Source organism: Peromyscus californicus, unplaced genomic scaffold (genome assembly GCF_007827085.1).
Source record: "Peromyscus californicus insignis strain IS unplaced genomic scaffold, ASM782708v3 Scaffold_24__1_contigs__length_46423439, whole genome shotgun sequence".
NCBI lineage: Eukaryota > Metazoa > Chordata > Mammalia > Rodentia > Cricetidae > Peromyscus > Peromyscus californicus.
In genome coordinates, this window is record NW_026294535.1 from 7,315,840 (window position 1) to 7,341,552 (window position 25,713).

General features: G+C 44.0%; 2 protein-coding genes across 2 annotated transcripts; one reads left to right on the forward strand and one right to left on the reverse strand.

Annotated features, from left to right (window-relative positions):
• Window positions 1–1,662: 1,662 nt before the first annotated feature.
• On the reverse strand, window positions 1,663–10,466 carry LOC128119654 (40S ribosomal protein S12-like). Its single transcript, XM_052753062.1, has one exon. The coding sequence runs from the start codon at window positions 9,741–9,743 to the stop codon at window positions 9,327–9,329; it is 417 nt and encodes a 138-aa protein (XP_052609022.1). The 5' UTR covers window positions 9,744–10,466; the 3' UTR covers window positions 1,663–9,326.
• A 93-nt stretch (window positions 10,467–10,559) lies between these two features.
• Arl1 (ADP ribosylation factor like GTPase 1) lies at window positions 10,560–22,410 on the forward strand. The gene is made up of 6 exons (XM_052753061.1): window positions 10,560–10,705; window positions 12,416–12,553; window positions 15,215–15,296; window positions 16,526–16,637; window positions 20,141–20,319; window positions 21,294–22,410. Exons 1-6 carry the CDS (start codon window positions 10,702–10,704, stop codon window positions 21,322–21,324), a joined length of 546 nt encoding a protein of 181 aa, XP_052609021.1. The 5' UTR covers window positions 10,560–10,701; the 3' UTR covers window positions 21,325–22,410.
• Window positions 22,411–25,713: the final 3,303 nt, after the last annotated feature.

Here is a 25,713-nt window from a genome sequence, read left to right on the forward strand (position 1 = left end):
CATCTCTCCAGCCTCTCAGGTTACCTTTTGCAGTGTGGTTTCTTGGGTCATGCTGGGCTCTTTGCATTGCATGTGTGTTCAGGGGTCATCTGTCAGACTGCTCTGTACTGACTGGTTAGTCCTGTGTGAGGACATATGGAGTACCCAGGGTCCGGGGGCTCAGCTAAGTCCGGCGTGGGATCTGAGGGAAAAAGTCTACGTACACCATGTTCTGACGTCTGTTAACTTTATTCCTCTAAGACAAAATTCTATCAATACAGGTATAGCTTCACCAGGCATTCAAGGCAGGAGTAACTCTAGACATACCAAGCTCTACATCGTCTACTTTATTTCTCTGGGATGAAATCCTGTCTCCATAGCTTCAGTTCCATCCAGCTCCCCAGCTCATAGTCCAGCTAACGACTAAACTCCTATGCTTTCAGTCTCATCTTCGTCCTCTGTATCCTCTTTCTCCATCTCTGCTGCTCTCTACTCCTGGCCCTCAGAAAACTCTACTCGAGTTCTGCTTACCCTCTATGGAACCTCTGTTGTCCTCTCTTCTCTCTCGCCATGATGTTCTGTCCCTGTCTACAGAAGATACCTGCCTTTTCTTTCCCTGGGCCCCTCCTTCCCTGCCTCCTCAGGAAAGTTGTTTTACCTCTCACCTTGATATGTAAAAACCTCTTTTGTTCTCAGGCAATTGCTCCAGAGAACCATTAGGTCCCCTCAAGGCGAGGGTATGGTCTGAGCTTCATTAGCACAAGAAACAAAGCTAGGCGTCTCCCATCTCCTGCCAGCTTGTCTCCTAAACCCAGCAGGGCAGTTAGTAACTTAGTAAGTTCAGCAGGTCAGGGGAGCTGAACTGTTTACCAATTGGTCTGGGCACGCAAGGATTTCATAGTAGAAGACAGCTGGAATACTAAAGGCTGGGTAACACCAAATATTCATAATAAATGGCTTGCCTTTTGACAGACCCTTGGCGGTCAAAGTTCAGCTTTAATACACAGCTGAATCTCTATGATATATTTTTGCAGCCCGCAAGAAGGACAGGCTAGTCTTGTGTGAGGATAGGCTAGTTCTGAGTGAAGATAGTCCTGTGTGAGACTAGGTTAGCCCTGTGTGAGGAGAGATTAGTAGTGAGTGAGGATAGGCTAGCCCTGTGTGAGGATAGGATAGTCCTGTGTGAGGATAGGCTAGCCCTGTGTGAGGATAGGATAGTCCTGTGTGAGGACAGACTAGTCCTGTGTGAGGACAGGCTAGTCCTGAGTGAGGATAGGATAGCCATGTGTGAGGATAGGCTAGTTGGTATGAGGTAGGAAAAGTGCTGTGGCTTGAGAAACAATTCCTCCTCCTCAATCCTACTCATAGAGTGTGGTCCCCAAAGCCATTTGCTAAAGGTAATAAACATAATACAAGGACAGCCATTTGAGCTGTTTGGCCTTTGATTCTGTGAATAATGCTGTTTAAGCATCTCTGCACGTGCCTCTTGGTGCACACACATGCATCTGTTGGGTATATGGCACCACTGGAGCCATATCAGGACCAGTTTAGCCTTTTGGAGAGAAGAAGACCCTATGAGCAAAGAGGTCAACTCAGCCAGCCAGCAAACCAGTTGAATACTGCTGCACAAAGTAGCCCCACACCAGACTATCGAAAGAGAAAGAACTGCTCGACTAATCCGGATGATTTGAATAAGTAACACTTTATTGTTGCTCTAATCTCTTGAATTTGTGCATGAATGTGTAGTGCTGGGGTGGGACCTGAGGCCTCAGGCATACTCGTCAAGTACTTTACCACTAATCTGTGTTCCCAGCCTTGGTTTTTGTTTTGTAGAGAGGGTCTCACCGTGTGGCCTTGGTTGGCCTAGAAACGACAATGTAAACAGGGTTGGCCTGAAGTTTACAGTGACACTCCTGCTTCTGTCAAGTGCTGGGACACACACACCATGGTGCCTAGACGGAAATACTAATTTCTAAAGTAACTGTTATACAACAATACTAGCTGGCACAGAAATCAGTAGCAGACATGGGTACATGAAAATTTAAAATGTGGCCTTGGCTTTTGAACACAGTGGGTGGGAGCTGGAAAAACAGGCTATTTTGGCTATTAGTGAAGGGTCACCAGGCTGGGAACAAATGTCATTGTTGCTGGCGGCTAGAGAAAGTGAACTGTGGCTGATAGCTGTGAAAAGGGCCAAAACCTTCCTGTAGCAATACGAACTTTGTGTCACATGGCTAATGGATTTGCAGAGCAAGCTGGGCTATTTCCAGGCGGGGTATTGAAAGAATCACTTTGCTTCTGGGAACTATAAGAAGTTGTAAGAGAGGAGAATGGTTGGGTCTGTGAGCAGAGAGCTGGCCAAGGACTGAAAAGATTAGAAAGCGAGACTTCAGTCCAAGTTTCTCCATCTGGCAAAATGGAAAAGCCAATGGTGTGCCTGTAGGACCTTTGATTAAGACCTCAGAAAGAAACTGTGTGGTGGTGCAAGCCTGTAATCCGAGCACCCAGGAAACTGGAGCAGGAACATTGCTGCGTGTTCAAGGCTATCCTGGGCTGAATTGAGATGTGGGCTGAACTTCAAGTCTTTGAAAAGTTACAAAGCTTTCAACAATGATATTGGTGCAAAAACAGGCAGAAGCCCAGGGGGGCAGGGGAAATTCTCCCCTCCATACCCCAGACCCTGCCACATCCTTAGGACAGAGTCGACACTGGTTCTTTGCAGCTCAGAATGAGGATGCACATCAAGCTGGAAGTCTGAAACTTTCCCAGATACTAAGAGAAAGGAAACCAGGAAGGCCTCCAGGCCCTTCACTTAGACCAGTGTGGTTTCGCAATCTGAGTCTTTCTGCAGGAACAAGAAGTCGACGGCCTCCCAGCGAAGAAAGGTTACAAAGTGGCTAGGTGCTGTTTCCCAGCATCTCTGTCAGAGTGGTGTGAAGAAGAGCTGGAAAGGATGGCTCCCTGTGCCGATGAGCTGGTGGGATCTGTAGGGGACCATTTGGGAGGCCAGCGAGAAATCAAGGAACAAACCCCATCTTACCCTTTGGAGAGGCCCTACAGAGGCCCCGGGGGTGGGGGGTACTGCTGTAAATACAGTGATCCCCAATGTCCTCTCTGAGAGGTGCTGTTGACTCCCCACATCCTGTTACCTTCAGCCTCCAGGGTTCCTGCCTCCCTTGTGTACAGTTGCTGGATGGTGGCGTCCGCTTCCTTCTGGGGAGCTGTACTGCTGCTGAAGCCCCATCATCACTGGTCTTCACTGAAGACCTTCTGGTTTCTGGGAGGAACACAAGCCTACATGCATGCGCAGATCTACTCCTGCTTCCTGCCACTGGCCCAGGAGACCTCGGCCTCTGGCAGCCACCATCAGCCTCTTAGGACCTCAAGATCCTCAGAGAAACAACAGAAACTCAATCGTTTTCTCTCTGAGGAACCACAGAAACTTAAAATGCTGTACCCACTGTGAAAACACATCTAATTTTAAAATTCAGTAAGTTATTATTGGATTATATCAGCTGAAAAAGATTTAATCGGCTGGGTGTGGTGGCTCATGCTTATAATCGCTGCATTGGGGAGCCGGGGCTGAGGGAGCAGGATCATCATGAGTTTGAAGCCAGCCTGGGCTACAGAGTGGGACTCTGGAAAAAAAAAGAAGAAAAATAGTTTCCTCCGAAGCTAGGCTATGTAATATGCACTATGCTATCCTAGCATTTAGAGAGTTGAAGCGGGAGGATCATAAGTTTAGTGTCAGCTTGGATCACACAGTAAGATTCTGTCCCAGTAAACGGATAAAATAGCAAGTTGTCCATTGCTTCCTGACCAATTGACAGGAGTCTAATAGCAATGGGTTTAGAGCACTACCTCCACCTAGTGGCCGCCCTTGACTGGGACGGTTCTTTGGTAATTTGACTTAGTATCACATTAATAGTTCATTTATGACTACTGTAGGTAACAAATTCAATAATATAACATTGAATAATTAGACTAATGATCATTGCATTTGTCCCCAAATCTCATTTTATAATTTAGCATATAGCTGGGCATGGTGACCCACACAGGAGACCAACCTGATCTACATAGTGAGTTCCAGGCTACCCAGGGCTAGAGGGAGATCCTGTCTCAACCAACCAACTAAACACAAACACACAAACAAAAAACCCAAACAATAACAAACAACAAAAACAAATACCTCAGTGCTCTTCTGCAATAACAATAAAAATTCACCTATTTTACATTTAGTGAATGAATATAAGATAATAAGCACAAGACAAGTACATAGTGAGCAAATTAGGTTCCTGTTAGAAAATGCTGTAAGTATATTTCTAATCTTGTTCAGGATTTTGTACTTCTACGGTTCATTTAACAATGTAATGCAATTTGCTAATCCTTGAATATTATTATTACCAACTATTAGGATATAAATAAATGAAAGTTAGTAGTTAGACATTGCAATTGAACTTGTAGTCATATTAGGTGTGTTTTCAAGGTCGAGCAGATATATTTTAGATACACAGGTCATCTTCAAACCTTTCAGAGATCTACAGAATATGGCATTTAAAATGTTTTAATAACTAGAATTTTTTTTTTTCTTTTTTGTTATGACTATGAGACATGTTGGCTCCTGGCAGCAACAATCTACTTCAGAGATACATGGGCATTGAAGAAACTGCATATGAAGTTAACTTTCATTGTGGCAAAAGTTAGCCACTGGACAACAAAGTGTCCTCGAATCAACTGCTGACAAACAGGACAAAATGGACAGACAGGACATGAAACAAAGGACTACCGATTCTTGTCAAGACAAGTGTGGTTGTGTCTTCAGCAATAGGCATCCTCTGAGGCCAGGACAGTATGGCACCATCGCCGAAGTGGGCTTCGCAATCCGGAAAAGGTACAGTGCCCTTTTCTTCGAAGGCAGATGAACAGGCAGTGGGCCGATGGCTTCTGATGTGCAGTGGAACAGCAGCTGAAGCAATTATTCTTGAAAGAGTAACTAAGCTGACAGAGTCTAACCTCTCAATGGTAGACTGGCATTTAATAAAAGAGATGAAACCACCCACAAGCTAAGAAGAATGGACAGCTGAATTCCAAAAACATCAACAATTTCCAGAATTTAAAATCCTGAATCACGACAGGACACTAGTGGAATTCAGGTGTTTCTGGTACATGGACTACTTGCACTAAATGTGAGGTCGAACTGTAGGCCTTGAGTACATCCTACATCAACAAATGAGTCTGTCAGATATGCTAAGCCTATAGGCTGAAGATGATGCCCCAACGTTTCTAAGAAACCTCTGGTGACTGTCCAGGCGGCTGGCTGTTTCTGTCAACTCACATTTATTTTGGAAGCTGCTTGCTTACACTTCCTGTTTTATTAGGTAATATTATTTCCTCCTTGGGTCTCTGAGGGAGTTGAAGATTGATAGTTATAGTTAGTTGAAGATTAGATAGTTATAGCTTTCCTTGTTAAGAATTTCAGAAAAGAAACTCACTAAAGAGATGTAAGTGTATAAATTTGAAAGACATTATAAGATAGTTCTCTGTTAGTAATATAAGTTAGGATAGAAAATGATTCAGATACATTACTTACCAAATAGGATAGATAATGGAATATTTTCTCTGAGTTTGTCAAATGCAAATGGACTAGACATTGTTGAGGTATTTATTGCTTGTATATATTGTATATAGCTATTGTACTTATTGTATATAATTTTTCTTATATTAGTTATAACCTTTTTCTTTTTATTAGAATAAAAAGGGGAAATGTGATATTTTATTTGTGCTGAAATGTGATATTGGTATGTTAATAAATAAAGTTTGCCTGGAGATCAGAGGTCATAGCCATAAATAGAAGTCAGGCAGTGGTAGCACATGCCCTTAATCTGATCACATGGCAGGCAGAGTCTCTGTGTGTTCAAGGACACAACCAAGCATGGTGACATGCATTTTAAATCCCAGTACCAGTCATAGAGACCTGGAGGTCTGTATAGACAGGCAGTGATGAGGAAGTGATGTGGCTGGGTTTAGAGCTAATGAGAAGGCAGAACAGGAAGGCAATAAAAGCACAGTTTAGACAGGAAGAAGCTCTCTCTATGGAAGCTACTTCATGGTGGTAAGCTAAGGCTAGTTGTGGTTATTTGCTCTGATCTCTTCAGCTATCAGCTGCATTTGGCTCTGTATTTCTTATTTAATATGACTGTTTAGAAATTTGTCTACATTTGGTGCCCAACGTGGGTAAGAATTTGTACTAAAAATTAGAGCAATGGGAAGTGGGGCATGTTGTGATTTTAAATATGACATTTGAGTGAACATGTTAAACAAGTTATTTCTGTGTGGTTGTCTCAAGAACAAAAATCCCAAGTTTTCCAATATAAGTATATTGTGAGCATGATTTTATAGTTCTACTTCCTCTAAGGTCACTCTTTAAAATATACTTAATTTGCTGGGCGGTGATGGCACACGCCTTTATTCCCAGAACTTGGGAGGCAGAGCCAGGTGGATCTCTGTGAGTTTGAGGCCAGCCTGGTCTACAGAGCGAGATCTAGGACAGGCACCAAAACTACACAGAGAAACCCTGTCTTGAAAAATACCAAATATATGTATGTATGTACATTGAATGTATTTATGTACAGTTGGTGAGTGTAGGAGCCCACGGAGGTCAGAAGAGAAATCCAATTCCCTGGAACTGGAGTTACAGACAGTTGGGAGCTACCATGTGGGTGCTGAGAATCAAACCTGGGTCCTCTGCAAGAGCAGTAACAGATTCTAACTGCTGAGTTGTTTCTTTAGCCTCAAAGACTACTCTTTATTGTGGAAGTTTTGAAAAACAGAGGTTCCAAAATTTGCCTACAGGGTCTTATTTTCATAGTAGTTTTATAGTGATGTCTTTCTGTAGCTGAAAGTTTTCCTGTGTCCCACCTGGTCCAAGGTCAGGACAAATCTCTCACCTGCCAGTCCCGCAGCCGCTCGGACCCAAATAAACATACATAGGCTTATATTAATTATAACTGCTCAGCCATTAGCTTAGGCCTACCACTGACTAGCTCTTACACTTAAACTCAGCCCGTTTCTGTTAATCTGTATGTTGCCATGTGTTCTGTGGCTTTACCTGTGTGCCATTACATGCTGCTCCCTGGATGGCAGGCTGGCATCTCCTGACTCAGCCTTTCTCTTCCCAGAATTCTCCTTGTCTGCTTATCCCACCTATACTTCCTGCCTGGCTACTGGCCAATCAGTGTTTTATTAAACCAGTGTACAAAAGCATTATCCCACAGCATTTCCTCTTTTCTGTTTAATTAAAAAGGAAAGTTTTAACTTTAACACAGTAAAATTATATATAACAAACAAAGAACAGGAAAATTTTCAGCTACACCTTTTCTTTCTTTCTTTTTTTTTTGAGACAAGGTCTCTCTATGTAGCCCTGGCTGTATTGGAACTCACTCTGTAGACCAGGCTGGCTTTGAACACAGAGACCCATCTGCCTCTGTCTCCCAAGTGCTGGGATCAAAGATGTGTGCTGCCCATCCTTTATAGTGATGTCTATTAGTTGACTTACAAATGTGGCATAGTTTTCCTTTTGGCCTCTTTTAAAGAAAATCCATACCCTCAGGTATTTTCTGCAATTGTACTCAAAGATAAATCTATAAGAGCACAGGTTTGAAGTAGCAATAACCAAGACCTGCCAAGTGTAGCAACTCATGTTGGAGAGCAGGTGGGGAAGAATGGGGGAGGTCAGTGGAATCATAAGCCTGCTTCATGTGTGAAGCATGCAAAGACAAGGCAGTCTTTACAAATAACCTTCAAAAGGCTCAGGTGTTGAAATGGCATTGACTGGTAAAGTGTCATGTGCTCTTTAAGCTGAAGCTGGAGGCAGGGCTGGCTGAACTCCTTCAGGGTCAACCATCCTAAAACTCCCCCCTCTCCCTTGTGTTGGGTGAGCCTGGTCCGTGGCTCTGCAACCCCAAGAGAGAAGCAGAAAGGAACAAACAAACAAACATAAAAACAAAACAAAAATTGCTGTGTCCTTGAGAACAGCTAGAAAGGGAGGCATTTTTAACAGAAGTTACTAGTGTTTACTCCATGTTATAAAAAAACGCCTAGAACGAAAGTGGAAAGCCAGCCATGCAGCCATGGGAAGCTCATCAGTGGATGGATGCCACCAGCCATGCAGCCATGGGAAGCTCACCAGTGGATGGATGCCACCAGCCATGCAGCCATGGGAAGCTCACCAGTGGATGGATGCCACCAGCCATGCAGCCATGGGAAGCTCACCAGATGGACGCCACCAGCCATGCAGCCATGGGAAGCTCACCAGTGGAACGGATGCCGTGCTCTTGGAATTCTCAATGGTGACATCTGGCTTTGCTTTCGGGGCTGGCCCAGTTGGTTTCTGCTGGATGACTGCAAGAGCCTGACTCGATGGTGTCTGTATCTGCTGTCATTTGTTCTTTTACACGGAAGCCCCACCTAAGGGGACACTCAGGAACTCCAGGTGGTTGCTTCAGTGAGGATTCTCGCTGACTTCTGCTGGATGTTTAAGTTCCTCATTGGATGCTACCTACCTTTTGTTTGCTCTCTCAATTGGGCGGCCCCAGTTGCCTCTGCTGGATGTCGTGAGCATCTTGAACTGATGTTTTATTATCTGTTGCTTCTATCGCCTCCAGGCTATTTAATGTCTTACATTTGCTTATTGTATACTTAACAAACTCATTTGTGGCTACCGTAGATCACTCTCCAGACCTCCCTCACAGGTGTCTAGGTAGAAATTCACTTTCTGGGACAATTTTTCCTCCGCAAGGAATGTTTCTGGGAATCTAGGACTTTGGGTGATGATGAGGGTGTTGGAAGATTTAATTCAACATCTATATAGTAAATTTAAGTAAAAAGCAAAATAGACACTCTTGGTAGGAATGTAAAGTATTATAGCCATTGTGGAAAACAGTGTGGAGGTTCTCAAAAAATAAAATAAATACTGTAGTATTCACTTTGGGGTATTTATCCAAAGAATATTAAATCAGTATGTCAAACAGATACGTGTACGCATATATATGTATAGTATATATATATATATATAGTATATACATATCAAAACATCACATTGTGCAGCATACATATGATTTTGTCAATTAAACCTTAGTAATGCTAGACCAAATCTCATGCAGTTCATAAACTTCCAAATAGATGAAAATTTCCATGATTAATAAGAACATAATACACGAAATTTACATTTGGAAGAAAACCTAAAAAGTGCTGCCATTTCCGGCGAAAACTCAAGACTTTGAGATACTACTACTTTTCTACGTTTTTAGGAACTTAAAAGAAAAATGCGCCAATTTTGTGGTTGCCGTTCATTTCTTGCATTTGAAGTACTCTTCAATGAGATCTTTGGCCTGAGAGTCTTTCCCATAGTTCTTCACCACCACACAGCTGCAACCTATCACTTTACGGGGTCTCCCCTTCCGATCGATTTTGCAGAGGCCTGCCCATTCCCCTAGTTTCCGGCTGTCATCAACCTTCAGGAGGTGGATCCGGTGCTCCGCACAGAGGGACTCCACCAACTTGATGTACATCGGTTTATCACAATTGGTGGCGAGCACGCACAGACGGGCTTGGCCCTTGCCTAAGGCTTTGACAGCTTCGTGAATGCCTCGCGCGAGGCCATCGTGGACCAGGGCGGTCTTCAGCACCTCTCTCAAAGCCGTACTGACGTCCATTGCACTTGCAGCCGCCGCCGCCGCCGCTGCGGTGGTGCCTTCCTTGGCCATGGCGGTGGGTTACAGGTGGGTCCGGCCCCGGGACGCGCGCGAAGCCTCCGAGCCCGTGCGCAGAGGCAAGGCGCGTTGCGCGGGATGTCCGGGGCCACTCAATCCTTCCGAAACCACTCGACAGCTATCGAAAACGACGTTAACTTCCGACCTACGTCGCAGGAGGCAAGGAATTCCCAGTCCTGCGGAGGCGGGAAGGCGGTCAGGTGACCACCTAGGGGACAAAAAATTAGGAGACCTCGGGCAGAGGCTGCTCCGTGTGGGGGGCAGGTAGGGAGGATGGGTGGCTCGCGGGGAGCAAGGGTGAGCTTTCTCGTTATTATTACGTAACCTCGGCTGCTTCTGCGGGAAAGCATCTGCGGGGGGGGAAAAGTGGACGGCCTCCGCCGACCGCACCGGGACCCACAACCACCGCGACGCCGCAAGCTTGCGCCAGCATCCTGTGCCCTCGCTCCATCGATCTCTGCCTCTTCTTTTGCGTTGGCCGATTCGCCACGACTCGGTGTCAGAACTTAACACTAAAACGTGACGGTTTTAATATAGGAGAAGGGCTCACTGTTCAGAAAAGTGGCATCAGGAGACACTCCATTTTGGTTTCTAAAAAAAAAAAAATTTGAGGGGGGCGGGGGAGGACGGGGGTTATCGTTGTGGAGCCCACTTCGGCTCCGCTCAGCACGCTGAGGCTTTGCGTCGAAAACGCCGACGCGGACGCCCAGGCCCGTCGTGCCCCGGCGGCGCGCAGGCGCAGTAGCCTCTCGCCCCCCCCAGGTCCCGCCCCCCCTCCCCCCCTCCGGGTGGACGACGTGGAAGTTGCTGGCCGACCTGGCTCGGAGGCGTCCGCCTGGGAACCCGAGGCCCGGAGCGGCGGAGGTGGCGGCGCCCAGGCTCGACTAGGACTCGCTGCCGAGTCCCGGCCTGACTCTGGGGATCGGCGAGGGCGCGGCGGCGGCGGCTCATCATGGGTGAGGAGCGTGGGGGAGGGCGGCGGGCGGCCGCGGCGGGGGGGGGGGGACAGCCGCAGGCCACGGGCGACGGAGCCACCGTCACCTGCCCGGGGGACCCCGCCCCCCCCGGGGCCCGGGTCTCTCCCCGTCACCCCGCGCGTCCCCGGCTCGGGTGGCTGGGAGGAGCGGGGGCGTCGGGCGCCCGGCCCCTCGGGGGTGGCTTCTGCGTGGGCGTTGGGACTGCGTCACTTTGAGAAAAGCCCAGGCCAGGTGCTGTCGTGGCTCCGGGCGCTGCTCGCCTGCTCGCCGGCCGGCACGGTTGGTGGCATTGCGAAGTGGGAGGTCAAGAGCCGGCCAGTGCGTGGGTTTTTTTTTTTTTTTTTCCATCGCGATTCGCCCGATTTGCTGTTCCCCGGGTGAGGGAACGCCAGCAGCGGCCCCAGCGCACCCCTAAGGTGACGCCCCCAGGACAGCTGGAGCCTCTAGGGAGTTGCTGTCTTTCAGTCCTTCCGCAGTTTTCTCACCAGTGACCCCGAGCATCCTAATTCTGTTGGGTTGCCTGTCTGCCTTCAGTGTTGGTTTTCCGCCTCCCTTCTACGTGTAAAGGGTTGAAAGGACTTTGTCGGGTCACACCCATTCTTTCCCCAAGGTTCTGTGTACAGTGTGACATCTCTTCTTCCTGTCTTCGTCCCTTCTCCTTTTCCGTGTGTCCGTGTGCGTGTGCGCGCACGGGCTATGTGGATTGAAGTCTGCCTTGAGCATGCTAGGCAACGCCCTGCTGCTGAGCTGAAGGCCCAGCCCTTTTAAAACTTTGAGACAGGCTCTCACTAAATTGTTTAGCCTTGAATTCAACTCATGCTGTAGCCAACTCAAGACTCACGGTGCTTTAGCCTCCTTAAGTAGCTGGTACTATTACAGGCTTGGACCACTAGCCAAAGGCCTTGCCTTTTATTTTTAAGATTAAATATATCCTGTACGTATTGCATATTGAGCATATTCTCCTTTATATTCCTCCACTTTTCCCTTTTCTCACTTTATATTGTGAATCTTTTTTTTTTTTTCTTTAGTGACTTTTGAAGGCAAAGAGTTTGTGCCACAAATACTTTTATGTTGCAGGGTGACTTGGGTACATAATGTTTCCTGGAAATATTTCATAAAATATTGGATGAGTCTTACTGTCTCAAATGAGTTTTCTAATGCATTCAGGAAACAGAGGCAGGTGGATCTCTATGAGTTCAAGGCCAGCCTGGTCTACACACTGATTTCCAGGTCAGCCTGGGCAACAAAGTGAGACCCTGTCTCAAAAAATACTCCCCCCAAATAATAATAAAATGACTTTTCCACAGTAGCTGTTATTAGAAAAACAAATCAGCAACAAAATGTATTTTGTCTTGTGTGGCCATCAGAGTCTCTTGTGGTAGTTTTGTGGGTTAGTGGGAGTGCACCAAAGGCGCTGGTACTGCATGTCCTGCATGTCCTGCATGCCCTGCATGTCGGATTAGTGTATCTTCTGCCTCCTGACAGTACTTGGGACCTGAGAACATCACTTAGTACTTGTTTGCTGTTGAATAATGTATTTCATTGGAAGCAAAAGTGTCTACCTGTGCATCCAGGGAGATGTTTTGCTATTCGATTAGGCATGTAGCTTTCAAAAGGCAAGGTTAAATGTTCTATGGCCCTAATTTAAAAGATGACATTAAGTACGTTTTTGTTTTTATTCTCTTGTAGGTGGCTTTTTCTCAAGTATTTTTTCCAGTCTCTTTGGAACCAGGGAAATGAGGATTTTAATTTTGGGATTAGATGGTGCTGGGAAAACAACAATTTTGTACAGATTACAGGTTGGAGAAGTTGTTACTACTATTCCCAGTAAGTACTGGTTTGATAACTCATTATAGAACTTTTCTGGTTTCTGTCTAATACAATTTTCTGAATAGATTAGTCATATGATAGGTTGATAGGGGTTTGTAAATTTTTTGTTAAAAAATGATACTGACAAAACTTTTTTATGAAGTAAGAAGCATTTTGATGTACTTGGTTCCTATCCAGGCAGGCAAACATGTCTGTTTAGAGCTGTAGTTGGCTTAAGTCACTAAATCTTTATGCTTAATGAAGATACTAAATATCTACTGGCTTTGACCAGTAAGTAAATGAAATGTACAAGGTACTTTGCTAACTTTGTAATGAATATAGAGATGTTAAATTGGTGTTGTTGTATATAGAGTACATTTTTCTGCATCTTTTTTTTTTTTTTTTTTTTTTTTTTTTGGTTTTTCGAGACAGGGTTTCTCTGTGTAGCTTTGTGCCTGTCCTGGAACTCACTTGGTAGCCCAGGCTGGCCTCGAACTCACAGAGATCCGCCTGGCTCTGCCTCCCGAGTGCTGGGATTAAAGGCGTGCGCCACCACCGCCCGGCTATTTTTCTGCATCTTTTTATTACTTGAATCACAGTGTAGTTTCTCCTGAGTAATTCTGTAGATCACTTTTAAAGATGGGAATTGTAGAGGCTGAATGTTGAAATGACCGGGTTACCTGAAAACTAAGAAGAAACACCTGAACTTTAACTCTGTTCATAGCCTTGTTATTCTTGCTGTCTTAGAAAATTATTTGCAAATAGTCCTGTCTTACTACATAGGGATGCTGTTGATGTTTATACTTTTTCCGTTGTTGAACTAAATTTATAGAGTAATTCATTTAAATTAAATTGAGGAATCCATATAATTTGTTCAAGATTTTTTTTTTTTTAGATTTATTTATTGTGTATTATGCATACAGTGTTCAGCCTGTGTGCCAGATCTCATTACAGATGGTTGTGAGCCACCATGTGGTTGCTGGGAATTGAACTCAAGATCTCTGGAAGAGCAGCCAGTGCTCTTAACCTCTGAGCCATCTCTCCAGCCCATTTGCTCAAGATTTTAAACTGTGTTCTGAATGACTGTCGTTTTGTCAGTAACCCTTCCAGGATTGTTTGTTTTGCGTTTATGGAAGAAGGTTTGGGTTCTGTAGCATCCGTTATTTCCTTTTGCAGTTTTCTCTGCCCATTTCATTTCCTTTGACTCGCATTTCTCAGACTCTCCCCTCTCTGTCTGGGTAGCTTTTGGTGACGTCACTTTGCAATCCCAGTCCACACAGTGGGTGGACTGCAGTGTAGGCTGCTGTCACCCCTGCCCTTTGCACATGAACACTGCTCTTGATGGTGAGGAACAGAGCTGCGTCCGTCCAGTTCTGAAGGAGAAGGAACTTGGTTTTCAGTGTGTTACGTTTGCTGTGGTTTTATTTTTCCGTTGTAATGTGCATACTTGCCCACCAAATACATCATCTACCAACACAACGTTAATAGGGAACAAAAATCAGTGGTTACTGGAAGTCGTTTTTCACTCTGACTTTTTTTTTTTTAAAGCTTAGGAAATGTGAGCAAACTTTGTACATGTCCAGGCTAAGTCTTTTAAGCATCATTTTCTCCCTCGTTTAGACTCCTTTTCTCTGAAAGTAGTATCTGGTCTCAGCCGTGTGGTGCCAGAGCTATACCGAGGAAGGATGGTAGACAGAAGGGGTGAGATATAGACCATCCCAGTTGTGACCTTGTTACAAGTGAGCTGTTGAGATGTCTGCAGAGGGTCTGTAAGGTTGCCACCCACAGAGAACGTGGCTCCTATAAAGTCATTGCTGTGTCCTCATTGAATTTTAGTTTTTAATTATAAGTCTTTCATTATAATTTTAGTTTTTACTATCTTCCAGAACTTCAGCTCTTATATCTATAACTGTACTTTTCAAATAAAACTTTCTGAAGATGCTGGGCGGTAGTGGCGCACGTCTTTAATCCCAGCACTTAGGAGGCAGAGGCAGATGAATCCCTGTGAGTTTGAGGCCAAACCTGGTCTAAAGAGTAAGTTCGAGGACAGCCAGAGCTGTTATATACAGAGACCCTGTTTCAAATAAACAAACAAGCAAAAACCTTTCTGAACACTTGTATGCTAGTACTCAGGGAAGTTTAATAGACCGCTAGGACTGGGGAAATTGCTCAGTAGGTAAAATGCTAAGGACAAGAGTTCAGTCCCTAGGGCTTATATAAAAACAGACTGCATGTGGTGGATGCCCAGGGCTCGATGGCCAGCCGGCCTAGCCTCCTTGGCTAGCAAGAAACACTTGTCTCAAAAAAAAAAAAAAGGTGGGCAGTGACCGAGGAACAGCACAGTGTTGTCTTTGTCCCCTGGCTTACATACTCTCACACACATGGGTGCCAGCAGTTGTGTTAATAACATGCACAGAGTGGTCACGAGGTTTTTTTGTAACCTGAAGGTGGTGCTGATCTTGTTAATTTTGTGTGTGTGTGTGTGTGTGTGTGTGTGTGTGTGTGTGTGTGTGTGAATATGTGTATCATAGTATATTGTCTTAAATGTTATAATAACCCAGCCCATAATGTTTGAAAATTAACAGCAGTTGCTAAAACTCAGTGAAGTTGGAGACTTTGTAAAGGGAGAGTGTGTTAGTCTATAGTCTACATCTACTATTGATTTGATTTCTCTTTCAGCTATTGGATTTAATGTAGAGACGGTGACATACAAAAACCTCAAATTCCAAGTCTGGGACTTAGGAGGACAGACAAGTATCAGGTATGCTGTAAACACCAGGTCATTTGGTCGTGCTTAACATATACTGGCTCTTTTTAGTGCTGACAATACTAAACCAAAATACATCTCTGTTGCAGATTAGATAGGGGTCCGGTTGTTTAAATGAAGTGGGATTTGAAACTAGGAATTTCCTTAGAGCATCCAGTAATTAAAATCTAAGGAAGTCAGTTTTTCAGATAATCTCTTAAGTGAAAATCAGAAACCGGCCCCTGGTTTACGTTTTGTCTTGACCCTCCGAGGATGTTGGGCACCCATACACGGCCACGCAGCGGTGACATGAGTACAGGTGCCCCGTGAAATTCAGTGCTCGGCAACTGGACTGCGTGACTGACTGCCAGTGGCTTAGGGGACCGCTCAGAGCAGTAGTGAGGTTGCTGTTAAAAGATTGATAGTGTGGCGGGGCACACCTTTAATCCCAGAATCGGAGTCAGAGGCAGGAGGATCTCTGTGAGTTGGAGGCTGTTCTGGTCTACATATCTAGTTCCAGGCCAGCCAGGGCTACATAGTGAGACTGTCTCATAAAAAACAAAAGAAATATTTCTTTTGTCTTTGTAATGCATTCACTAAATACTCTCCCATTCAGTAACTCATTTAAGTCACTTTTGAGATTACTTCTGATTGTAGCCAATTCTACTTCTGGTTGTCATCAGTGATTAAGGACATATAAAGTCACATTAAAAATTCCAGGGAGTGGTGGCTTATGCCTTTAATCCCCGAACTCGGATGTGAGTTTGAGGCCAGCCTGGTCTACAGATGGTATTCCAGGCCAGCCTGGTCTACACAGAGAAACCCTGTGTCCAGGGGAAAAGGCAAACAAACAAAAGCCATCCTTTTCTTGTAAGGGGTTCCTGGTTAAAGACTTGTAAGTTACAGTCATCAGGTCTGTGTACAGTTTTCCTATCGGGGTAGTTAGTATTCTTTGTGGATTATATCTCTATCTTCTCAGCCTGAAATTCAAACTTACTTTGAAACTGTAATTTTGGGCCTATAATTTAATATTTATCACTCTTCTTTCAACCTAGTGATACCAAGTGTGATGCAAGATGCATTTCTATCAGAAACAGCAAATCATAAGGCATTATTCTGCATGGAGTGGAGCAGGGCTGGCATGTAATCACCATCTCCCTGTCCTTGACCCAAGTCCAACTTGGAAATTGACAGGTCAGGTTTTTTGCTCGGGATAACATGTTTTCCATTCTTGGACTCTTTAGGCCGTACTGGAGATGTTACTATTCAAACACAGATGCCGTCATCTATGTAGTTGACAGTTGTGACCGAGACCGAATTGGCATTTCCAAGTCAGAGTTAGTTGCCATGTTGGAGGTAAGCAAACATTTAAGTATTAACATTAAACATTTAAATGAGGAACTGGAGGAATCACTGACATTTGTTTACTTTTTCCTATATATATTATCATGTGAAATAATGGAAAAACACGCAAGGGTAGTTTTCCTCTATTCTTTTCCTATCTGTTTTATTTCTTATTTGTATGAATGTTTTCTTTGCATTGTTTGTGAGTACCATGTGCATGCTCGGTGTGATGGAGGTCAGAAGAGATTATCAGATTCCCTGGGAGTGGAGGTGTAGATGATTGAGCCAATATGTGGGTGCTAGGAATTGAACCTGGGTCCTCTGCAGAAGCAACAAGTGCTCTTAACCACTGGGCTAACTTTCCCCACCCCTTTAAAGATTTATTTTAAAAAAATGTGTGTGTGTGTGTGTGTGTGTGTGTGTGTGTGTGTGTGTGTGTGTGTCTGTGTGTCTGTGTGTCTGTGTGTCTGTGTCTGTGTCTGTACGAATGGTTCTCCACTATCTGTGTGTCTGAAGAGGCTGGAAGAAGGTGTGCCTGAAACTGGAATTATAGATGGTTGTAATCTACCATGTGTATCTGGGAACCAAACATGGGTTCCCTGCATGAGCAGCAAGTGCACTTAACCAGAGCCCTCCCTCTATCCCAGTCAGCCAGTCAGTCAGTCAGTCAGTCAGTTGGTTAGTCTGTCTGTCTCCCCCACTTTCTTTTCTTTTTAAAAAGTGCACATTACTTCCTATTCCAGAAGTACAGTTGGAAAGATGATGGATGGAATAAAAATCCAACCCTATAGCTTCCTGTAAGGTAGATTTCATGATTCCCTGAAAGTTCAGAGCTATTAGCTTGTGTGTGTGTGTGTGTGTGTGTGTGTGTGTGTGTGTGTGTTTGCATGTGTACACACTTGCACATTGAGGTCAGAGCACAACTTTGTAGAGCTGGTTCTCATCTACCTTTGTGTAGGTTCCAAAGATGTTTATCAGGTTGCCATACTTAGGCAACTTTTACCTGTTCAGCCGTCTTACTGCCCCAATAGTATGACTTCTAAAGGATTTATTTTTGTCTGTGGTTTGTGTCTGCGTGCACATATATGTGGGTGCATGCACATACATGTGGGTGCATACACATACATGTGGGTGCCTTCAGAGGCCAGGAGAGGGTGTCAGCTCCCCTCGGGCTGGAGTCCAGGCAGTGGGGAGCCACCTGTTGTGGGTGCTGGGAACCGAACTCTGGAGGAGGAGCAGTGCTTCTGGGCACTGAGCCATCTCTGCAGTTCCTTCTTTTAAGCTGTCTTACCTTTGGCCAGTTTGGAAACGTTGTGCACTGAGAAGTGCGTGTTTCTGGGTTGGCAGTTGCGGCTCTGCCCTGCGTTCCGTTCCGGAGTCTCCGTCACTGTTTGCAGCCCGGCAGCGCGCTGAGCGCCTCTCTGGACCTGCGCTTGCTGCACCCCAGCGCCAGCTCCTCGTTGCTCTGTCCCCATGTCTGCACTGGTGCCCTCTCTAGTGAGGCAGGTCTTGCTTTGCATCAGTTTTGTTTGCTTGAGACAAGGCTTTGCTCTGGAGCCCTGTCTGCCTTTGAACTCACGGACATCCATCCACCTGGCTCTGTCTTTTAAGTGCTGCGATTAAAGGCCATAAGGCCTTGCAGTTCATTTTTTTTTTTTAATGGTATTGGGGGTTGAACTCAGAGCCGTGTACATGCTAAGCAAGAGTTCTACCCCTGAGCTGTGTCTCTAGCTCAAAAACTCAATACATTTACTGAGATCATCAAATTTAGAGCATTCATTAAATAAAAGACTCAAGTAAATATGCTTCGATTCACTAATAACAGCCCAGTAACATTCGCTTTCAAAAATTAAATGGCTATTCCCTTTTCTACAGTTCTAACGCATCCAGCTATGGATGCTTAAATACCAGTTCTGGCTCCTTGGTCCCGAGGTGCATTAGTTACTGTTCTGCTGCTGTGGTGCGGCAGCACAGCGGAGGCCAGTACAGGAGGGTCAGTGGGCTCGTGGTTCCAGACGGTCAGATTAGAGTCCGTGACGCTGGGTGGGGTGAAGGCATGGCAGCAGAGGCAGGAAGCTGAGGGCTCACAGCCTCAAGTGCGCCTGGGAACCTGAGCGAACACACCTCACTTCCTCTCAAAGCCAGCCCCGTGACTTACCTTCGTCCATCAGGCCACACCCCTAAGCCTCCTCAAACACCCCCAGTGGGGGCCAGTGGATGCCTGAGACCCTCCTTACACTTCTTGCTCTCTTTAACTCTCATGACCGGTTTCCATTAATTAATTACTGTTACATATAATGGATTTTTAAAATAGCAGCTTTATTTAGGCCTGGTTCACATTATATAAAGTATTATTTTGGAGAAACTGATAATTAACTTTAATTTATAATTCTGGAGTTGTGCAAGATTGTTAGGAGTCATTTGCAACATTAGGATTTGGTTTATGAAATCTTACAGAGATGGGCCTGTAATTACAGGGACACGCTTCTGTTCTAGTACTTGGGAGGCAGAGGCAGAGGATCATGAGACAAGACCATCCTGGACTACACAGTTCAAAGACTTATTCAAAACCAAGGTGGGGAAGGTGGGGTGTAGCTCAGCAGAGTGCTTCCCTAGCTCACTCTGGAGAAAACAGAACCTTACAGAGCAAGAACTGGGAGTCACGTTGTTAGGAAGTAGCTTTTGTGTCCATCAGCAGACATTGTTATGTGAAGTGTAGGTCTAGTGCCAGTTTGTATTGTTCACATTAAAACATACACACAAAGCACTAAGTTCTTACCTTCTTTGTGTACATAAATACATTCCAAATGAAATAACTAATGTGTAAAATACGGAAATTAGCTACATGAATGTGTAGGTGGATAAGCCTGAGATACTTGGATTGAGAAAGACTTTCTGAAACAAGAGATTTACAAAATAAAAGATAGGTTTAATTGTAACTCACAACTCTCAAAGTTCAGGTGTGCTAAATACCAAAAAATAAAATAGGAAGTCAGGACTGACTGGAAATCAGTGAGGATTGATTAGTGGTCCTGTTTTTTTCTGAGATGAGATCTTGCTTTTAGCCTCCGCTGGCCTGAACTTGTTTGCCATGTCCCCAGGCTAGCCTCGGACTTGACTGATGCCGTCCTTTCTCTTTCTCTGTGTGGTTGGATGCGTCTGTCTCCTTAGCACGCGTCAGCTGTATCCAGCAGTGGGTTTCTTTACGTTGCCCTGCATGTACACACTGTGTGTGTTTATGTGCACTCCCTTTCTCTCCTCTGGTTCTCCTCTGACTCCACCAGCCCCTTCCTCCCAGCGGGCCTCCCTTCCATGTTCTTGTCTTTCTTCTGTGACCCAGTGCATTTCATTAGAGATGTTTACAGGAGTACGGATACACCAGCACACACACTCTTCAACACAATTTAATGTTGGTGTTTTTTCCCAATTCAAGGGTACAAACTGATGAAAGGATTTTTCCTCTATTTTATTTTTTATTATTTTTTTAATTTATTATTTCCTTCCATTTTGTTTAGGAGGAAGAGCTGAGAAAGGCCATTTTAGTGGTGTTTGCAAACAAGCAGGACATGGAGCAGGCCATGACACCCTCAGAAATGGCCAATGCACTTGGGTTACCTGCTCTGAAAGACCGGAAGTGGCAGATATTTAAAACATCCGCAACCAAAGGCACTGGCCTTGATGAGGCGATGGAATGGTAAGTGTCTGTGTTTGAAGGCAGCTGCTCGTGCATATGGTGAGCTGCCTATAGGGTAGTTTTTATTTTTTCCCTGCTTCAGCCTCCTTAGTGCCGGGACCAGACAGTGTGCGTTACCACACTGGCCTATGAGGCAGTGCTGGCTTTCTTGGGGATGCCATTTAGATAGCAGTGAATGAACACCTCTTCCAGCCTTTTCTCCCATTGTCTGCCTGAGCAAATGTCTTCATTCTAGCCACAGCCCCTCTGCTTTACGTCCCCTTCCAGTTCCGAGTCCTTCAAGAATTAGGATAAGGCTTGCTTCTTGTCAAGAAGATTCTTGACAGGCATGGTGGTAGCTCATCGCTTTAATACCAGCACTCGGGAGGCACATGCAGGAGGATCACTATGGGTTTGAGGCCAGCCTGGTCTACTTAGACCAGCTGAGGCTACATAGTGGGACTGTGCTGCAATCCTCTTCCTTCCCCCCGAAAAGATCCTCAAGTGCATCTGTGATCCCACTGTCTTACCACACAAGTGAAGTTATATGCCCTTGTCACAGACATGCTTGCTCCGTTAGTATGTGTGTCTACTCCAGATGCTTGAGACTAGAGGTCAGTTTTTACCTCTGAACTGTGCATGTACACATCCCAGCAGTAATAGCAGACTATAGATACCTGAGATCTATATCAAATCAAATTTGGTGGTGCCTGCCTATGATATCAACACTTTGGAGGCAGAGGCAAGAGGGTCAGGAATTTAAGGCCATCTTTGGCTATGTGGTGAGTTCAAGGTTAGCCTGGGGCTACTTGAGACTCTGTCTCAAAAAAGAAAAAAATAAATAGAAAGAACAGAAAGAAAAATTAATAGATACTTGGGCTTTTTCTTTAATCTGTGTTAATATTTGTAATCTCAATTGTGAAGTTTATATTGTAAAGTTCATGTTTTATATCTGGAAGTTAGTTTTGTTAAACTATTGCATTTTCTCTGTGCAGGTTAGTTGAAACATTGAAAAGCAGACAGTAAGTTCACTCACATCAGTTCCTGTGAACCAAACGCTACATCACATACTCATTGGAATCAGCCGGATGTGCTTCTGTGACTGTTAGGACTGTGATTGCTGGCTGTACAGAACTGACTCCACTATTTGTAATAAATATAAAAAACAAGTATTTGGCAAGAGGGTTAGCTTGATTGAATCACCCAAATGGTTTATGTAATGTAAAATAGTCTTCCTTGCTTTCTTGTGTTAAGGTATATATTCTATTTGTATGGAATTCTTACACAAATACAATTCTATTAAAGAATGTACACTCTCGGGGGGAACCCTCCTATTTTTAAATTAGTGGTTGCATTTTGTTTATATGAACACTACTATTTAGCTCAGACTTTTTCTCCCTTAAAATGAATTAAGGCTTTCCAAAGATTAGTCTTAGCAAAGTAGATTAGAAATATAGTGTGTATAATATAATCATCACTTGCCTAACTGACTAGTTTATATAAGCTATTCCACTTAAGAGTTTTTGGTTATAGGCATGAGAATTATTTTGTTGGCTCACTTTACTGACGTCATTATTTTACAATACTTTATACTTGTCAAAGAATTTTATATATGTTGACCTGAACATTGTATCAGACACCCTGTGAGAAAGGCAAGGTTCTGCTGTGTTGCTTTCCCAGGCCCTATGTGACGTGGGGTAGAGTCCAGAGTCAGGCTTCTGGGTCAGAAATTTGTGTTATAAATCATACTGTATCTGGAAGTACCAATATGGGAATGCAGACACCCAGGTGTGGTGGCACACACCTGTAATCCTAGGACTCAGGAGACAGAGGCAGGAGGACCAAGAGTTCAAGGCTAGCCTCAGCTTTGTGGTGAATCTGAGGCCAGCCTGGGCGCTTGAGACAATGTCCAAAACAAAAATAACAACCAACCAACCAAATTATGCTAAAGTAGTTACAGACATTCAAAGTAATGTTTATATAAACTCTTGTCTATGCTAGTAAAATGATAAATGATACAGTCAAAATGATCCCAAATGGCTGTATTTCATGAGTTCACAACACAATAAAAAACTTAACATGAAAGGAAATAAAAAGTAATTTTAATAAGTATTAACAAGATGTCTTTACTGTCTTCCATTCATTTACCTTTTTCAGTATTAAATTGGTTAAAAATAAGGATCTTACTGGTTCTATAGCAAAAATTAAATATTCCTAGCTTTAAAAATTAGACATAACTGCAGACTTAAAATTGTCTTCAGAGGAGGTTTCCCAAGCTGATAATCTAGCACGAACTTAGCAGCAGTGTGACAGTAATAAAATAACATAGTATTACTAACATTGGGAGTTCTTTCAAACATGGACAACTGGCATTTGAAAATCAGATATTGCTAGAGACATGGGCTCTAGCCTCCCTCCCATATACGGTCGTTTTTGTGGAGGTAAGTGGAGGAATGTACTTTGCTCCTGAGGGATTTTTATTCTTTGGAGCTAGCCCAGGCTGGCCTCAAACTCCTGGCAGTGCTGAGGTTGTGACTGCCTACTGTCATGGCCAGCTAGGAATTCATAACCTTTTTGTTCCTGCTTCTGTTTAGTTTGATTTCTTTGAAGTCTTTTTAGGGACCCTCTTCCTCCAGGCACAGTTATTTCCAATACAGCAAAACAAAAACAAGGCTTTTGTTTTCCCTTGAATTCTAGTACCCATATACATGGACATCCGCTTCCACTGGAATATAGTCATACTTAAGGCTGGGGAGGTGGCTTAACTGTTCGCTATGCAAGCGTGAGGATCATCGTTGGATACCCAGCAAGCATGTAAAAAGCCAGGCATGTCTTGAACCTCAGTGCTGGGGGCCAGTCTAGTGAAACGGCAAGGTCCAGCACTGAGACCTTTATCTCAGAAACAAGACGGAGTACTAGATGAAACTCAAGTCACCCTCTGACCTTCACATCTGCACACGCAGACAAGTGCATCCCTCACACCCCTTACACATATACCACGCAAAAACGTCTAAAGTTGACATAGGATTATATTTGTCAGCTAGACAAGAGGTGCTGCAATGTGTAGTTTCCTTCTGGTCAATGGCAATAGCACATACGCTGAGTTACTAGGTTTATTCTTAAGGTGTTAAGTACTCCCCTATGATTCTGGAACACTGGAAAAATGGTGTGGCAGGCACCTAATGCCTGGCACACAGGCCCCCCCCCCCCCACCTCAATCTGATCATGATTCTGCTGATTTATCACATATAGGCTAGGATATATCCTGAGTTCCGATGCTGATGTTTACAAAGTCTATCTGAATACTAGAGTGTCTGTGTGTATGTGTGTGTGCACAAATCTGTGTAAGAAGCTTGGCAGTGTGTGTGTGTGTGTGTGTGTGTGTGTGTGTGTGTGTGTGTGTAAGAAGCTCGGTAAGGGAAGTATTTTGAATCTTGGTTCTACATTCCACATCTCCTTAGGTTATTTACTGAATGTTTCATCTATAAAATAGAAACAATTTTGAATCTCAGAGATAGTATCAGAATTTAGATGTTTGCCAAGTACCTAACACACAGGGTGGACTGTTTTACAAATACACTGGGCACTGAAGAATATCTCGACAACGTTGAGTGTGATGAGCAAATGATGTGGCTGGACAACTAAAAAGTTTCCTTCAAATGTGAGTCACTGCAGACTTATGTATATTCGACCTTAGAATCAACTGGTAGTTTCAGTGAAAGCACATATTAATATTTGTTTCTTGTTTGCCCCCATTTAAATTGAGGCATTTGCATATAAGCAAAATACGAAAACCTGGAACTCTAAATCTTATGAGTATTGCTAGTACAATTTAAGACCTCTGCCACCAACACTATGGGTTTAAATCGTGTTCCTTCTCAGGACTATCTTTAAACACTGACATCATTCTCGTTATCCATATGTGTGTGTGTGTATGTCACACACACACACACACACACACACACACACACACACACACACACACACACGTATATATGGATAACAAGAATGGCTTCATCATATAGTGTATGTGCACATGTCCAGATTCTTAAGTTTATTATAACACAGTGGTATTCTATTTTGCTATGATTCGCTTTCCCCGCTAACAGTTTCTAAGACTCGCCCATATTGATGTAACTAGCTCATTTTCTCTACTGCATTTCTGTGAACAAATATACCTCTATTCATCTATTCTCTTGTGTAACTCCTGTCTGTGGTACCGTGGTTCTAAGTTTCTCTAAATAGTGGATTACTGGGCTGGAAGCCCACTCATCTTCAAGTTCATAGTTAATGCCAAGCTGTTTTCCAATGCGCTGACTTCTATTGCTCCACTAGGTACCTAACACCTAATGGTCAACCTTATCAAATATAGGTTCATAACAGAATTTCCTCCTACCAGTTTGGCTAGGAAATACTCCTTTATTATATGGGGAGTAGCGGGTGAAGGAACTCACTCATGACCCAGGGTGGCAGTTGGTGGTGGTGAGGCTAAAGGCAATGATTACTTACCAACTAGCATGTAAGTTCTAAGGCACTGGTACAGCCATTATCAGCTGACAGTTAATGGTAAAGATCATTTCTGCTTCTTTTCTGTGGACCCATTCTTTTGCCACGTTTTCTATAGGATCACCAGCTGATCCATAGAAATCCACTACTCATTACATATTCTGGAAGCAAATCCTTGAACAGTGGTATATGGAATATGCCATACCCCAGTGTGCACCTCTTTAGAAGCACCTTTAAAACAAAAACTTTTATTTTTGTGTATGTGCGTATGCCATGTTAGTGCAGGGGTCCTCAGGGACCAGGAGAGGGCATCAGATGCCCTGGAGCTGGAGTGGCATGGCTGTGAGCTGTCCGCCATGGGTGCTGGGAACTGAACTGGAGTCCTGGGAAGAGCAGCAACTGCTCATAACCACTGAGCCACCGGAAGGAAAGCTCCTTATCCATACAGTAGAAATGACCACGTTCCGATACCGATAGCATTTTTATGTCTTTGAGACATACAGGCCAAGTCCTTATTTCATCCTTTTCTAAAGGCACCTTGCTTTGTTGGTTCATTGTCTTGTTTTCCATGTAGATCTTAGAATTGGCTTTATTAATTAGCTTAACATGAATTTTTGGAGTTTTGCTCCCCTGTGTAGTCAACCAATGGGATGAGTTTGGGAAAACAGCATTTTATACTAATCCATCAGCATGGCTGTATCTTTCTGTTTCCACAGACTTCTCAATGCCTTCTGATAGTATTACAAATACTTTGTTTTACTTATTTATTCCTAATATCTCCTTTTTTGCATATAGATATGTGTGTGTGTGTGTGTTTTCCCCATTTTAAATGATCTTTTTGTAAAAAAGCTAAGCTTTAAACCATGTCATTTAGTATCATATACTTTTTAGACAATGAAGATACAGGAG

Excerpts from the sequence above, each read along its gene's own strand:
- LOC128119654 (XM_052753062.1), bottom strand. The coding sequence starts at position 9,743 with ATGGCCAAGGAAGGCACCACCGCAGCGGCGGCGGCGGCGGCTGCAAGT.
- Arl1 (XM_052753061.1), top strand. Across the intron at positions 15,297-16,525 it reads GGAGGACAGACAAGTATCAG|GCCGTACTGGAGATGTTACT; the intron begins GTATGCTGTAAA and ends TGGACTCTTTAG. Across the intron at positions 20,320-21,293 it reads CTTGATGAGGCGATGGAATG|GTTAGTTGAAACATTGAAAA; the intron begins GTAAGTGTCTGT and ends TTCTCTGTGCAG.